Below are 16,373 nucleotides of genomic sequence, written 5' to 3'. Positions count from 1 at the left end.
AAGGAGGTTATGTTTTCAGCTCTGTTTGTCTGTTTGTTTTATGTGTTGCAGTATGTTTCACATTTAACATTGCATGTGTGTTTCATTCATTTAGTTTCAGAATAATCAGAATAATTAGCTCCAAACCGGGAAAATTCCTGTGACACCTCTTCAAATCGGAACGAAGAGTGAGACATAGCTAACGTGTCAAAGCACATGAACACACTGAAGTTAGAAGAATGACTTCCTAACTCTGGAAATGGGACCATCTGAGGAGCACCTGAACGCACCATTGCCTGCCCTCTGTGAGCAGCAAATTCCACTCCAGTTTTGTTAATAACTGAATCTTAATTGTTCCAGTGTTGCTGTGTTTGTGTCCAGCACAGACCTGCAGGTTTTTAATGCGTGTTCGCTGCCTTTTCTGTAAACACTGTTTAGTCTGCTGCTAGCTAATGTTAGCTTCTGCTGCAGCTCACTGTCTGATATTGAGGCCTGTGGGGTTTTGGCAGCAAGTGAATGACACTCTGTAACTCTTCTGACATAATGGTGTGTGTGCACATTTTTACTTCATCAACACACACAGTGCTTGTAAACTGTTCTACTGCTTTTGATGAATTAGGTTGTTAATTCAAAATAAAATAAAATGATAAAATTATTTTGTCAACATTCACAAATTAATCTGTGGCACAGACTAAATAAACTAGTGTAAGAAACAACTATCCGAGCAACATGTTAATTTATTTCTTCAACACATTACTACTTATGTATTTAATGTCATCTGAAGAAAAAAACAAACAGATTATTATCATTTAAGGAAAGTTAGCTGATTTACATGTTGTGTAAAATAAAAACACATGAGGAAATCTGTGTCTGTATCCTTTACAATGACTGCATCCATACTCCCCTGATAGTGTGTTATTCTTTAATTTAGGATCCATGGCAAACATGTATCTATCTGTCATATTTTATCTATTAAAATTGTATAGGCTTCAACAATATGAAGGTTGGGGTAGTAGCAATGACTAACTTCCGTCTACTTTCACCCTGGGTCTAGCAGGTGTGTACTGCTGAAACATATCTGGGGAGTATTCTTGCTCCATTTAATGATTTATAAACCAGCAACAGTGCTTTAAGGTCCATTCTGTGACTGGAAGTCGGTGTGGGGACTTAAGTATTGGAGCAAAGTGGTTGGTTCCTTTAAGCAGCTGCATTTTGTATATAGAGGTTTGATGGTCCTTTTTAGGACGGCCTGTAAAAAGAAAACCAACCTTGCTGGAAATTAAAGTATGAATACGTTTTACAAAATCATGCCTTTTTCCCCATTAAAGGATTTTTGGTGGGAGTTTTTCCTTCTCCGATGCGAGGGTTCAAGGCCAAAGGATGCCATATGCTGTAGAGTTTGTAAAACCCTCCGAGGCAAATTACAGATATTGGGCTATACAAATAGAAAGATTGAAATTTCATTTAATTGACAAGGCCTTTAAGTTTGCTTTAAGAGTATGCTGGAGCACAAAAAGAAGATCGCACTGACACAAGCTCATGGCAGCCACATGACTCTTACACATTTGAGATATTCCATACATACTCCTGGATCAGAAACTCAAAACTGACCTTTCTGGATTCTATTTTATCTTCTTTCAGGTACCTGAAACAACACCACCACAATTACTCAGGCTTTTTTGTATCTGATGACTGGTAATAGATACAAAGATGGAGATACAGAGAGAAATTAGGGACTACTGTTTGACTAAAAGAAGAGTTTAGATGCACTCCTCTTTGACACACACACACACACACACACACACACACACACACACACACACACACACACACACACACACACACACACACACACTTATTTACTAGAGTGAGTACTGGTCTACAAAGGAAGCACAAGAGACGGAAGCTGAAATGTAGCGAGCCCAGGGGGCTGCCTGTCAGACGGTCCTTCTGAGAATCACAGAGGACTTACAAGTGTGTGTGTATGTGTGTGTGTGTGTGTGTGTGTGTGTGTGTGTGTGTGTGTGTGTGTGTGTGTGTGTGTGTGTGTGTGTGTGTGTGTGTGTGTGTGTGTGTGTGGAGGACTTTTCCTGAAGAGACAGAATTGATGAAAAGGCAGAAAGAAACAGAGAGGTGGGGAACAAAGACAGAGATGAGATGTAGATATATTCAGATTGTTCAGCAGTACAAGAGATAGGACATTTGAAGAGCGATGGAGTAAACGGGGTGAGAGAGGACGACGAGTACATGGGATGGAGAGAGAGAGAGCGAAAGAGAGAGGTTGAAGGGCAGTATATCAAATAGCAGTCGAGTGTTGAACAATATAATGTTACTAGAAAATGATGTAAGTAAATATGGCTAGAAGTAGAGATAACTCAAAAATGTATTCTGTGCAGTATAACACAGCTAGCATGTCCTAAATCCTAAAAAAAATAAAACTGTTGAATTATTTTTTTTTTGATCATCATACAGTACCAGTCAAAAGTTTGGACACACCTTCTCATTCAACTACTTTGAAGAATCTTAAATATAAAACATATTCTGGTTTGTTGAGCATTTGTTTGTTTACCACATAATTCCATATGTGTTCCTTCATAGTTTGGATGTCTTCAATATTAATCTACAATGTAAAAAAAATAAAATAAAGAAAGAAAGAAAAAACATTGAATGAGAAGGTGTGTCCAAACTTTTGACTGGTACTGTATTTAAATTTTTTTGAATATAATGGAATCTATATATTCAACATTTTTCCAAGTGTCCATTTGTGTTAACATGTTGGGGGGAAAATGGAGGCTCCACATGCTATATATAATAAATTCTTTCATTTTTACAACCTCTCTTCTCTGTGTTCCGCAGCCTGCAGTTCAGTCGGGGTTTCACAGAGTCATGGCTTCCTAGTGGCGCTGAGGAGCTCAGGATTTAATGTTATTAATTGTTATCCATCCATCAGTCCATCAGGTCCTCCATCCATCAGTCCATCAGGTCATCCATCTATCAGTCTATCCATCCATCAGTCCATCCATCAGTCCATTCATCCATCCATCCATCAGTCCATTCATCTATCCATCCATCCATCCATCCATCCATCCATCCATCCATCAGTCCATCCATCAGTCCATTCATCCATCCATCCATCAGTCCATTCATCTATCCATCCATCCATCCATCCATCCATCAGTCCATTCATCCATCAGTCCATCAGGTCATCCATCCATCAGTCTATCCATCCATCCATCCATCAGTCAATCCATCAATCATCCATCCATCAGTCCATCCATCCCTCAGTCTATCAATCCACCCATCATCCATCCATCAGTCAATCCATCAGTCAATCCATCCATCCATCATCAGTCCTTCCATCATCCATCAGTCCATCCAACCATCCATCAGTCAATCAATCCATCCATCCATCCATCCATCAGTCCATCCATCAGTCCATCCACCAGTCCATCCATCCATCCATCCATCCATCATCAGTCCATCCATCAGTCCATCAGTCCATCCAACCATCCATCCATCCATCAGTCAATCCATCCATCCATCCATCCATCCATCCATCCGTCAATCCATCAATCATCCATCCATCCATCCATCAGTCAATCCATCCATCCATCCATCAGTACATCCATCCATTAATCCAACAGTCCATCCATTCATCCATTCATCCATCCATCATCCATCCATCCATCAGTACATCCATCCATTAATACAACAGTCCATCCATTCATCCATTCATCCATTCAGGAGGTATACAGAAACCAGACTCAACGTAGGTGAGTACTTGACGCTATCTGAACACGTCTTTAAAAAGTTATGTTTCATCCTCAGCTGTGAGCCATGAGAGGTTGTAAAGTAACCTCTGCTCAATGAAACACAGTAAATTAAACTGGAAACTCTCAAGGTGCACTTATACAATTCCATGATTTATCGGCAGTATTTCAGAAAGTGTGAATTGTGTGTAGCTGTCTGCTCTTTTCCCTTTCTATCACCTTTGTCATCACTGACACACACACAAACACTATAGACACAGACACATTGTGCTTACAGCCTTCCGTCTCCAGTGGCAGATCTGTTATGTAACATATACAGAGGGAGAAATCTGGAATTCAGATCGCTCTCATTCACACACACACACACACACACACACACACACACACACACACACACACACACACACACACACACACACACACACACACACACACACACACACACACAGACACCCACACTCAAATCAAGTATTTACTACTAGTGTGTGCTACTGTTTGTGTGTGTGAGTTCAGCTACCTTCAGATCTGTTTTTATAGCAAGAGCCCGCAGACACGGCCAATCTGCTTATGCTTGAAGTCAGTTAAAGTCAGAGAGTAGCTTGAAACTTTGTGAAACACTGTAATATGTTGCTGCCATGGAGCCACACTCACTCCCTGCATAAATAGTATTACGGTTTTTTTTAAACGAAGAAAGCAATTTCAGAGAGAAGCAGACAGAAGAGTTTACAATATGTGTTTGAAGGATATATCGAAAATGTCAAACTGATTAGGCAATTAAAGAGGTTAAAGAAGATAAAAATAGAAGCTACAGATCACAGAGTAAAAGAGAACCACATCACCTTGTGATGGAGACACAAGATAATGAAATGAAGGAACAACACTGTCCCTCTGTATTCACTGCTAAAATCATTAAAGAGCTAAAGCAACATGTGTTTAACCACATTTAACCATGACGAGCTCCAAATCCACTAAATCAGCCTTAAGATGACGAATATCTGTAACCGTTGATGGGAGTCTGAAAGTTGTCGGGCCCTGGTCAGTTTGCTACGCTATGATTGGCCAGACTGCGTTTGAGGGGCGGGACTTAGTGAAGGGTTAATTCTCAAATAAAAGCCAGAATTCGAATAATAGCCGTGTAAAATGGGGCATGTAATGACCTGTGGTTAACATGGTGTATACAGTATAATGTGTAATGGCAGGCAACAATATGCTTCCACTTTTATCAATGAAACTGGCCCCACCAGGCAGGAGAGCGGGGAGGAAGTGTGGTTGATGTTCATCAGGGAGATCTGATCTAAGAGCGACAGGGAAATGAATCGTCCATCGCTCGCTTTAGCATTTCACTTCTTTCGTTCTCTCCACGTTCTTTCCCTCCTGACACAAAATTATATTCTTCATACGCACATCCTTGCTAGAACGCCACTACATCCCGCGTGGATCATGCCGTACCGCCAGTAGCTTCAATGTATCGCCCTCCCCTATGTCATCGCTCTTGTGGCGTCGTTTTCTGCCTCAGCAGGCAGCTGTTTTCAGAGACGAAGCTCCAGAAGGTCACTGTTCACTACTAACTCAGCAGCACACAGAAGACGGACTCAGTTAGAGACTAGCTGTGGAGCATTTAGCTGGTAAAGAGACAGATAGTTTTACTCTCATGAGTTGGTGGAGACCAAAACGGAGCTAAAAGGGAATAAATATTGAATTTACAGTTGGACACAAACATGACACTAAATAAATTATGATTTTGTGAGGGAAAGCAAAACAAGTACCAATAAAAATAACCACCATAACACTCATTATATTTCTCCTTGTTTCATTGTAAATGTTATGATTATTTGCTTTCATATAACGGACTTTGTGTTGAATTGTTGTGCATGAACGAGTTAATCTGTATTATTAACAATCCAAAATACCTTTTGCTCCAAAACGAGAATAACTCCATTCATACTAAAATCAAAGTTGTCCAGAAAGGGGAAAACGATCCCTTTCTACTCTTTTTTAATCTATGTTCTACTGTTTCTCTTTTTTAAAGGCCCAAAAGCACTCTTAAAGTCCATGGAACTCTGTTGGAGTTCCATGGACTACAAAACCACTGGGACAAGATTGTTCACATTCTAATGGTAACTGACATTCTTTACTTTCAAAGCAAAACATTTTAAAGGGATATCTTTTGGAATAAAGCAGCAGCTCATCAAATCTGTCAGAACACACATACACACACAACATACTGAGAGAGTTAGTTAAGCCAGGTCTTATCATAAAGGACTTATCTTACTTATCTACCCTCTGACAGATCCTCCCACCAACACACACACACACACACACACACACACACACACACACACACACACACACACACACACACACACACACACACACACACACACACACACACACACACACACACACAAAGGCCCAAAAGCACTCTTAAAGCGATATATCTCATTTGATGCTCCTATGACGCACTGCAGGGTCAGATCTGAAATGCCAACACCAGCAGTATTTTAGGAAAAGGTAATTTTTGTATATTACAGATACCCCTTAAACATCTCAGCTTTTGATTGATATTATATGAATAAAAGTTTAACAAGATAATGTGAAAGTGGTGTAATGCGATCCACTAGGTGGAGGACGTATCACTCTGTTGGAGTTCCATGGACTACAAAACCACTGGGTCCACTCACTGTTGGTCAGTGAGTCCAGTGGACAACAGTTCTCTAATGAGTATCCTCCATTATACACAGCACTGCTTTTTACTTGTACATCATCTCTTACCTCTGCACTGACTTCTCTACTTCTCATCTCCTCTCTTCTATATTTAATTTGCTGCTCCAAGATAGTTTAGAGTTTAGAATCCAAACATCAAGGGAACCAGAATACAAAGACCCTGTGATGTTCATATATTCTAAGTGCTGGTCCCATTGGCAGTGTGATGTGTTGTTTATTTTCCCTCCGACTCGGTGTGAGAAGAAATGTTTAAATATTAAATATATATAGATGTCTCTGCAGTCTCTGACATGACTCTGTGTGAGCAGCTCGTTCCCAGTTTTTTAAACTCACTTCAAACTTCACAGCATCACAGAAGCCCTGAGAGAAAAACATTCTGGTGATCCATTTTCTGAGTCTGATCTAAATAGTTTTCTCCCCTGTGTGTATGACTTAAGAACAGGTGAAAAAAGTTTTACCAGAATAATCTTTGTAAAACGATACGCTAAAAGTTTTTTCCTGGTGATTTTTATTGTGTTGGGATTGTTTTGTCGAAGTGTTTAACACTCATTTTGCCCACAAGAGGTTGAAGTGCACCACAATCCCATGTTCTAAATAGGACAAAAAGTATTGATGTTTTCTTCCAGGTGAGCTTTAATTTACACAACACACAATATAATATGTACCTTGTGTATAAATTGCATGAAGAAATTAGTATCAAGACAAAATCTTAAAAAATGATCCTGGCAAACTTTTTTCTGACCTGTTTCACTGATTTCAAAAAACAATGAATGAACTAAGAAATCTTATCCTGGGAACAGAGCTCTCCTCCTCCTGTGGTTCCTCTGACTGCAGGTCAGTTTCTGCTGAACTTCTATGATTCCATCTGCTTTGGTGAGGATCTGACCCAGGTTTCACCGATGAGGAGCATTAAGAATAACTGTATCGAAACAGACAATCTTCTCTCTGATGGTCTGGTTTACTGATGGAGGTCTTATAAAGGATCAGGACTAAACTGAGACTGTTTCAGAACCAGTTAAAAGTCCCTTATTATAAATTAAAGTCATAAACCCAGGAGAGAAAATAATTTAGATCAGACTAAGAAAATGGATTTATCATACTTGCTTCTGAGGGCTTCCGTACATCATGCTGTATGTATCTTTTTAACACACACTCATTCTGTCTAAACACAATGAATATCCCTGAATTTGCCTGTCAATTTGTTTAAAGTCCAGCTTTAAAAATATAATCCTGCTTAACCGTAAATTGTGCTGTTCACTACATCAGTTAATCATAATTATCAATTATTCCACCATAACACTCATTATATTTCTCCTTGTTTCATTGTAAATGTTATGATTATTTGCTTTCATATAACGGACTTTGTGTTGAATTGTTGTGCATGAACGAGTTAATCTGTATTATTAACAATCCAAAATACCTTTTGCTCCAAAACGAGAATAACTCCATTCATACTAAAATCAAAGTTGTCCAGAAAGGGGAAAACGATCCCTTTCTACTCTTTTTTAATCTATGTTCTACTGTTTCTCTTTTTTAAAGGCCCAAAAGCACTCTTAAAGTCCATGGAACTCTGTTGGAGTTCCATGGACTACAAAACCACTGGGACAAGATTGTTCACATTCTAATGGTAACTGACATTCTTTACTTTCAAAGCAAAACATTTTAAAGGGATATCTTTTGGAATAAAGCAGCAGCTCATCAAATCTGTCAGAACACACATACACACACAACATACTGAGAGAGTTTGTTAAGCCAGGTCTTGTCATAAAGGACTTATCTTACTTATTTACCCTCTGACAGATCCTCCCACCAACACATACACACACACGCACGCACGCACGCACGCACGCACGCACGCACGCACACACACACACACACACACGCACACACACACACACACACACACACACACACACACACACACACACACACACACACACACACATACAGTTTTGTTTTCATGGCTTTTGGGAACATTACATTGATTTACATTCATTTCCTGGAGACTTAACCAAACTAATCTTAACCCTTACCATGACCTTAAACCAAGGCTTCAACCTAAAATGTAATGAATTATATAATAAGTTGTTTGTCCTCAAAAGGACGGCAAGTCACCACAATGTGACTATGACAGATTTATGTCCTCACAATATAGGTAAAACAAACACACACACACACACACACACACACACACACACACACACACACACACAATATATTCTATCACTCAACATCTTTTAAAAAAATATTTTTGATAAACCAGTGTACAGTAGGCAGTTCATGTACAACAAGAAGGGATGAGTAATGAACCTTCTTGTTGAAATAAACAGACCTGAGGTCAGCTGATGGCATTAGTGCGCAGTAATACTCAGCTAATCTTTATCCTGCTGCTCACCAAAATAACCACAGTCTGCTCAGAACAAAGCACCAACACCACGGCTTTGATGAGTCTTCTTTTGTTCTGGTTGAGTTTGAATGAAATGTGTTTTACAATCAGCCAGGTAAAAATACTGTTTGTATCAATGGAGTCTGGGAGATTTAACAAGAGCTTGTTAATTGTATATTTTGAACCTTAATGAATAATAATAATAATTGTCCAAAAATATTGTATTTATAATCTAATAGACCTACCTGTTATGAATCTGTCTATACTGTTTTAAGGAATGCAAAATCAATATTCCTTCTAGAAATTCCATCTAGAAAATAAAAATGAAAGAAAACTTGACATAGTGGCCACGCGGTGGAATGACACTTTCTGGATCCTTCACCTGATGCCATTGGTCTGTTTTGGAGGAGACTTTGTCCCTGACACTCACATCTGAACAGAGACATCTGTAACTCAGTGGATTATTTCTATAATAATGGCCAGCAGGGTGTGACCCCTCTAGTAGCAAAAAGAAGTGTGATTGTATAGAAGTCTATGAGAAAATAACCTCACTTAACCCTACCATACCCACTTGATATATAACCTCATCCTTCAACGTTCGGTTGTACTGATCTTCACCCTCTCATGTCACTCCTGGTTGCAAAAGAAAAAAACAAGATGGCGACAGCCATAAAGCCAAACTCGAGGCTTTTAAGCTGCAGTCCACAAACCAACGGATGACGTCACTGTGACTACTACCATCCTACAGAGGACGGGTGGTTTAGTTATGCATTAATAATGCAATGCTTTGTTTGACTCTTTTATAGGTTCAGATTGGGCTTTTTTGTCTCGAAAAGCTAGAAATTAAACTAATGAAAATGCTAATGCTGGGCAATAACTGAAATGTGATAATCGATCGTCTTTTAATGGAATCATATCAAGATATTGTGATACACAATTATGATGTCATATTTGATGAGAAAAATAATGTTCTAACTCAAATTTCTCAGAAAATCGTATAATTTTGCACTACAGTTAAATAAAGTATAGCTTTGAGGAGAGCATATTGATTACATGTTTTCAACCATAATGAATTATAATAAGTGTTCAAACAGATTGTATTTATTTTCTAATAGACCTACCTGTTATGAATCTGTCTATATTGTTTTTAGGAATAGCAATTAAACTTAACTTTGAAAAAAATAGTAAAGGAGAAAGTAACGTTACTGCATCCAGTAAGAGAAAAGGATGCACACACACACACACACACACACACACACACACACACACACACACACACACACACACACACACTGAAGCTGCTTTAACAGGATATGGTTCTTTTAATATTTCTATAAGCATATGACCCATCAGAGCATGGTTGCAATATGCACACACTGTAACGATGTCACTAGAGACAACACATTGTAGCCGTGGTTTTTTTAAATGTTATAATCTATTTAGTCAAAGAGATTTTGGTTCATCAACAAGAAACTACATTCCCATAAGTTTGTGGTCACTATTTTGTTTTTAATTAGTCAGCTAATGCAGGTAATAATGTCTTAATTAAACTACTAATTATAATCCGGGTACTCACCGTAGTAGTGACCCGGAGGCGCGGCTCCACCGTCCGTCTCGCTCTGAACCGCGGCCGAACCGCTCGGCGCGTACCGGCGGGGCGCCATGTCTGCGGACAAAGGGACAGAGGAATGAAGAAGCAAACCGGCTAATGGAGTAGTTTATAGTGCTCCTCAGCTCCTCTACTCCTTAGCTCCTCAGCTCCACACCTCCTCTCCTCTCCTCCCTCCCTCTCTACTCCTGGAGACCTACTCCGATACGCTCTCGCTCTCCTTTGCAGAGACGTCAGGCCAAAGTGTGGCTGTCCGGGCTACACCTGTTCGCCCTGTAGAGTTACACTGACCGCTATTTAGATTCAGATTAGATTTTAAAAAATATATATCTCAGTTGTTTTAGTTCACAAAACAACTGAGATATATATTAATAATATAATATAAATAAATCTGACCAAAAGTCTAATAACTAGAAACCAGTCACGAGCCAAAATTCTAATTTAAATAGTATTTTTTAATAAAGAAAAAAAACTATATTAAACTATATTAATTCAGCACTTTATTTTTGCAAACAGTTTGTTGAGTAGGTCAGCTGTTTAGAGGGATGGAGGTGTATGAACATGGAGCTAGATGGATGGATGGGTCATCATCATGTCTTATTATGATTATGATGATACAGCTACATTAAAGTCACTGACTCCCTCATTAGGCTTCACTGAGCTCTCTCCATCAGCTCAGCCTTGACTATCAGTGCTCTACTGCCCCCTGTAGGCAGAACATCAGTAACACACTCAGCATGATCTTCCTTCTGCATTCATCCAAAGCTGAGACCAGGAGGTCAGACTGCATGATGTATTGATCAGTCACTTCCACGTTTATCAGGAAATGATTTACTTAGAAATAGTAAAGTCTGTGGATGTAGAGCAGTTTTTAATTCAATCTCATCAAGAGGCAGGTATTTTCAATATGATCCCACAAATAATTAGTTGTACATACATTTGACATTTAATGACAATTATACATTATATTGATAAATGCCTCACATGTAGACTGAAAAAAGTTGAAATACAAAGCATTACTCTCTCTCCTCCTGCTGACACTTCACTATAGAGATCCACTCCACAAAAGGAGCCTGTGACGGGGTCCTTCAGAGAATATTTTGATCAAAAGATGTCATGCCAAGAGTTTCCACAAGGTGGCATTAACAGTACAGGCAATATAATATCTATTTTTCAAGATGATGTGTGGAATGTTTCACACACATTTCCAATTTGTGGGTGTTCATTTGTAAGAGTCATCTGTTAAGGTACTCTTGGTGATGATTATCTTAATGTCTATCGTCTAAATCATTACATACTGCATTTGAAGCCACGTATCACACTTTGCCAAATTTAACCTAAAACCCTTGACCTATCAGTTGAGGTGTATCTATCTCTTTGGTAACTTCAGTTCCTGAATAGAGAAAACAGAGAGACATGAGACCTAGGAATAAAAGATGGAAGCTGTGTAAGTATAATAATTAAACGACACCTGTGAGGATATAGTCCTGATCCTCTATATGACCTCCATCAGCAAACGAGATCATCAGAGAGAAGATTGTCTGTTTCTATATAGTTATTCTTAAAGCTTGTCATCGGTGCCACAGGGTCGGATTCTGGTGAACTCCTTCAGCTCAGACTCCAGCAGAGACCAGTCCACCATTGATAGACCCAGATCCAGCAGAGACCAGTCCACCATGGACAGACCCAGATCCAGCAGAGACCAGTCCAACGTGGACAAACCAAGATCCAGCAGAGACCAGTCCACCGTGGACAGACCCAGATCCAGCAGAGACCAGTCCAATGTGGACAAACCAAGATCCAGCAGAGACCAGTCCACCGTGGACAGACCCAGATCCAGCAGAGACCAGTCCAATGTGGACAAACCAAGATCCAGCAGAGACCAGTCCATCGTGGACAGACCCAAATCCAGCAGAGATCAGTCCACCATTAATTTTTCATTCAAGATATTTCTCTCTGGGTGTAATGTGTCATTTAGTTCTTTGAGTTTAGACATTGTATTTTATTTATTTATTTATAGATGTAGCAGGATGTAGCAAGTCAGTATAATTTACAAAATATGTGTGCTATGTTGTGTTTTGAATTTAGTTTTTTTAACAATGGTTACAGTTATTATTATTAGTCACATTACTATTACTATTCCCTATATCATTATTTTAATTCTGCTATGTTCATTGCTGCTGTTATTATAAGTTGTCTTATTTTTTTCCTTCGTTACTCTGCTTACTACTCTGATTATATGAATAGTTTATGTCATATACATTGAATGTGTTGTAACTCTGTTATGTTGTTCATTCTGTACACATGACATCTATTGCATTCTGTCCATCCTGGGAGAAGGATCCCTCCTCTGTCGCTCTCCCATAAGTTTCTTCCTATTTTTTTAGGGGAGTTTTTCCTGTTCCGATGTGAGGGTTCCGGGACAGATGATGTCACATGTGAAAATTTGATTATATTATATTCATGCATATTTTATGTTCCTTAAATTTAAAACGCATGTTTCCTTGTTTTGGACAATTTGTGGACTGTGAAACCAAGAAAACTAAAAGGGCTCTGTACTCCGTGAATCCCAGAAACTACCAACCAAAAAACAGGAAGCTGATGATGGCTCTGTTTTTTGCACAAAATAAACAAATGAATCGCCACCTTATCGTGGTGGAGGGGTTTGTGTGCCCCAGTGATCGTGAGAGCTGTGTTGTCGGGGGCAATAGCTCCTGGTAGGGTCTCCCAAGGCAAAGTGGTCTCGGGGGAGGGGTCAGACTAAGAGCGATTCACCAAACCCCAATGAATCGGACGATGCAAGGTTGTGGCACCTCGCCCGGAATAGGGAAACCGGGGCCCCCTCCTGGAGCCAGACCTGGTAGGGGAGCTCGCCGGCGAGCGTCTGGTGGCCGGGCCTTGGCACATGGGGCCCGGCCGGGCCCAGCCCGAAAAAGCTACATCGTGCCGCCAATAGGCATTGGGGTCGGGTGCAATGTGAGCTGGGCGGCAGGCTGGGGCGGAAACCTGGGCGTGCTGACCCCCGGCATCACAGACTAGCTCTAGGGACGTGGAATGTCACCTCTCTGGTGGGGAAGGAACCGGAGCTGGTGCGGGAGGTGGAACGCTACCAGCTAGATATAGTTGGGCTCACCTCCACGCATAGCACCGGTTCTGGAACCAAACTCCTGGAGAGGGCTGGACTTTTTCCTTTTCCGGAGTTGCCCAGGGTGAGAGGCGCCGGGCGGGTGTGGGGATACTCACAAGCCCCCGGCTGAGCGCCGCTGTTCTGGAGTTCTCCCCGGAGAACGAGAGGGTCGCCTCTCTGCGACTGGGAATCGCAGGGGGAAAGTCTCTGACTGTCGTTTGTGCCTATGCACCAAACGGCAGTTCGGAGTACGCGGCCTTCTTGGAGTCCTTGGGTGGTGTTCTGGAAAGGGCGCCGACTGGGGACTCCATAGTTCTTCTGGGAGACTTCAACGCTCACGTGGGTAACGATGGAGAAACCTGGAGGGGTGTGATTGGGAGGAACGGCCTGCCCGATCTGAACCCGAGTGGTGCTTTGTTGTTGGACTTCTGTGCTAGTCATGGACTGTCCATAACAAACACCATGTTTGAGCATAGGGAGGTTCATAAGTGTACTTGGTACCAGAACACCCTAGGCCAAAGGTCTATGATCGACTTTGTAGTTGTGTCATCAGACCTGCGGCCGTATGTCTTGGACACTCGGGTGAAGAGAGGAGCAGAGCTGTCAACTGATCACCACCTGGTGGTGAGTTGGATCAGGTGGCGGGGGAGGCTGCCGGACAGACCCGGTAAACCCAAACGTGTAGTGAGGGTGAACTGGGAACGTCTGGCTGAGGATCCTGTCCGCAAGGTCTTCAACTCCCACCTCCGGAACAATTTCTTGTGCATCCCGGGGAGGCTGGGGACATGGAATCCGAGTGGGCCATGTTCAAATCCTCCATTGTGGAAGCTGCTGCTAGGAGTTGTGGTCGGAAGGCGATTGGTGCCTGTCGTGGCGGCAATCCAAGAACCCGCTGGTGGACACCAGCGGTGAAGGAGGCCGTCAAGCTGAAGAAGGAGGCCTTTCGGGCTTGGTTGGCCGAGGGTCTCCTGAATCAGCAGGCAGGTACCGGTTGGCCAGAAGGGCTGAAGCTGCGGCGGTTGCTGAGGCAAAAACCCGGGTGTGGGAGGAGTTTGGCGAGGCCATGGAGAAGGACTTTCGAATGGCCTCAAGGAAGTTCTGGCAAACCGTGAGACAACTGTTAAAGGGTTTTTTAGGGGAGTTTTTCCTGTGCCGATGTGAGGGAAGGACAGAGGATGTCGCATGTGCACAGATTGTAAAGCCCTCTGAGGCAAATTTGTAATTTGTGATTCTGGGCTATACAAAATAAACTGAATTGAATTGAATTGAACTCAGAAAGGGGAAACAGGGCTTTTCTCAGGCTGTGCTCAGCAGGGGGGGAGAACTGCAGACCCGGACTGGGGATATTGTCGAGCGGTGGAAAGAACACTTTGAGGAACTCCTGAACCCGACCAACACGTCCTCTGTGGAAGAGGCAGAGTCTGAAGACTCAGGGGAAGTCTCGTCCATATGCCTGGCGGAGGTCGTTGGGGTAGTTAAAAAGCTCTTCAGCGGCAAAGCGCCAGGAGTGGATGAGATTCGACCAGAGATGCTAAAGGCTCTGGACATTGTTGGGCTGTCTTGGTTGACACGTCTCTTCACTGTCGCGTGGAAGTCGGGTACAGTGCCTGTGGAGTGGCAGACCGGGGTGGTGGTTCCCATTTTCAAAAAGGGGGACCGGAGAGTGTGCTCCAATTATAGGGGTATCACACTGCTCAGCCTCCCCGGGAAAGTTTACTCCAGGGTGCTGGAAAGGAGGCTCCGTCCGATTGTCGAACCTCAGATCCAGGAGGAGCAATGCGGATTCCGTCCTGGACGTGGAACAGCGGACCAACTCTTTACCCTTGCAGGTCTGTTGGAGGGTGCATGGGAGTTTGCTCATCCAGTCTACATGTGTTTTGTGGACTTGGAGAAGGCCTTCGACCGTGTCCCTCGGGGAGTCCTGTGGGGGGTACTGCGGGAATATGGGGTACCTGGTTCGTTACTACGAGCCATTCGGTCCTTGTATGACCAAAGTGAGAGCTGTGTCCGGATACTCGGCACAAAGTCGAGCTTGTTCCCAGTGCGTGTTGGCCTCCGCCAGGGCTGCCCATTGTCACCAATCCTGTTTGTGATTTTCATGGACAGGATTTCAAGGCGCAGCCGGGGGAGGAGAGTTTCCGGTTTGGGGACCTCAGAATCGCATCCCTGCTTTTGCAGATGATGTGGTTCTGTTGGCTTCTTCAGAACGTGACCTTCAGCACGCACTGGGGCGGTTCACAGCCGAGTGTGAAGCGGTCGGGATGAGAGTCAGTAGTCTGAGGCCATGGTTCTCTTCCGGAAAACGGTGGATTGCACCCTCTGGGTTGGGAGTGAGTCACTGCCCCAAGCGAGGGAGTTCAAGTATCTCGGGATCTTATTCACGAGTGAGGGTAAAATGGAGCGGGAGATGGACAGGCAGTTCGGTGCAGCGTCAGCAGTGATGCGGGCGTTGTACCGGACCGTTTTGGTGAAGAAGGAGCTGAGCCGAAAGGCAAAGCTCTCGATTTACCAGTCCATCTACGTTCCAACCCTCACCTATGGTCATGAGCTTTGGGTAGTGACCGAAAGAATGAGATCGTGAATACAAGTGGCCGAAATGAGCTTCCTTCGTAGGGTGGCTGGGCTCAGCCTTAGAGATAGGGTGAGGAGCTCAGACATCCGGAGGGAGCTCGGAGTAGAGCCGCTGCTCCTTCGCGTCGAAAGGGGCCAGCTGAGGTGGCTCGGGCATCTGATCAGGATGCCTCCTGGACGCCTCCCTTTAGAGGTTTTCCAGGCACG

At 42.6% G+C, this 16,373-nt stretch overlaps 1 protein-coding gene across 1 annotated transcript in view; it reads right to left on the bottom strand.

Annotated features, from left to right (window-relative positions):
- Window positions 1-10,523, bottom strand: part of LOC129088845 (choline transporter-like protein 5-A) — a 38,252-nt gene extending 27,729 nt beyond the window's left edge. The window contains exon 1 of the mRNA XM_054596086.1: window positions 10,436-10,523. Coding sequence (XP_054452061.1) covers window positions 10,436-10,523 — 88 coding nt within the window. The remainder of the gene's footprint in view (window positions 1-10,435) is intronic.
- Between the last annotated feature and the right edge of the window lie 5,850 nt (window positions 10,524-16,373).

Source organism: Anoplopoma fimbria, chromosome 3 (assembly GCF_027596085.1).
Source record: "Anoplopoma fimbria isolate UVic2021 breed Golden Eagle Sablefish chromosome 3, Afim_UVic_2022, whole genome shotgun sequence".
Classification (NCBI taxonomy): Eukaryota; Metazoa; Chordata; class Actinopteri; order Perciformes; family Anoplopomatidae; genus Anoplopoma; species Anoplopoma fimbria.
Note: the sequence above shows the minus strand (reverse complement) of the source record. Positions and strands in the feature narration are given on the sequence as shown.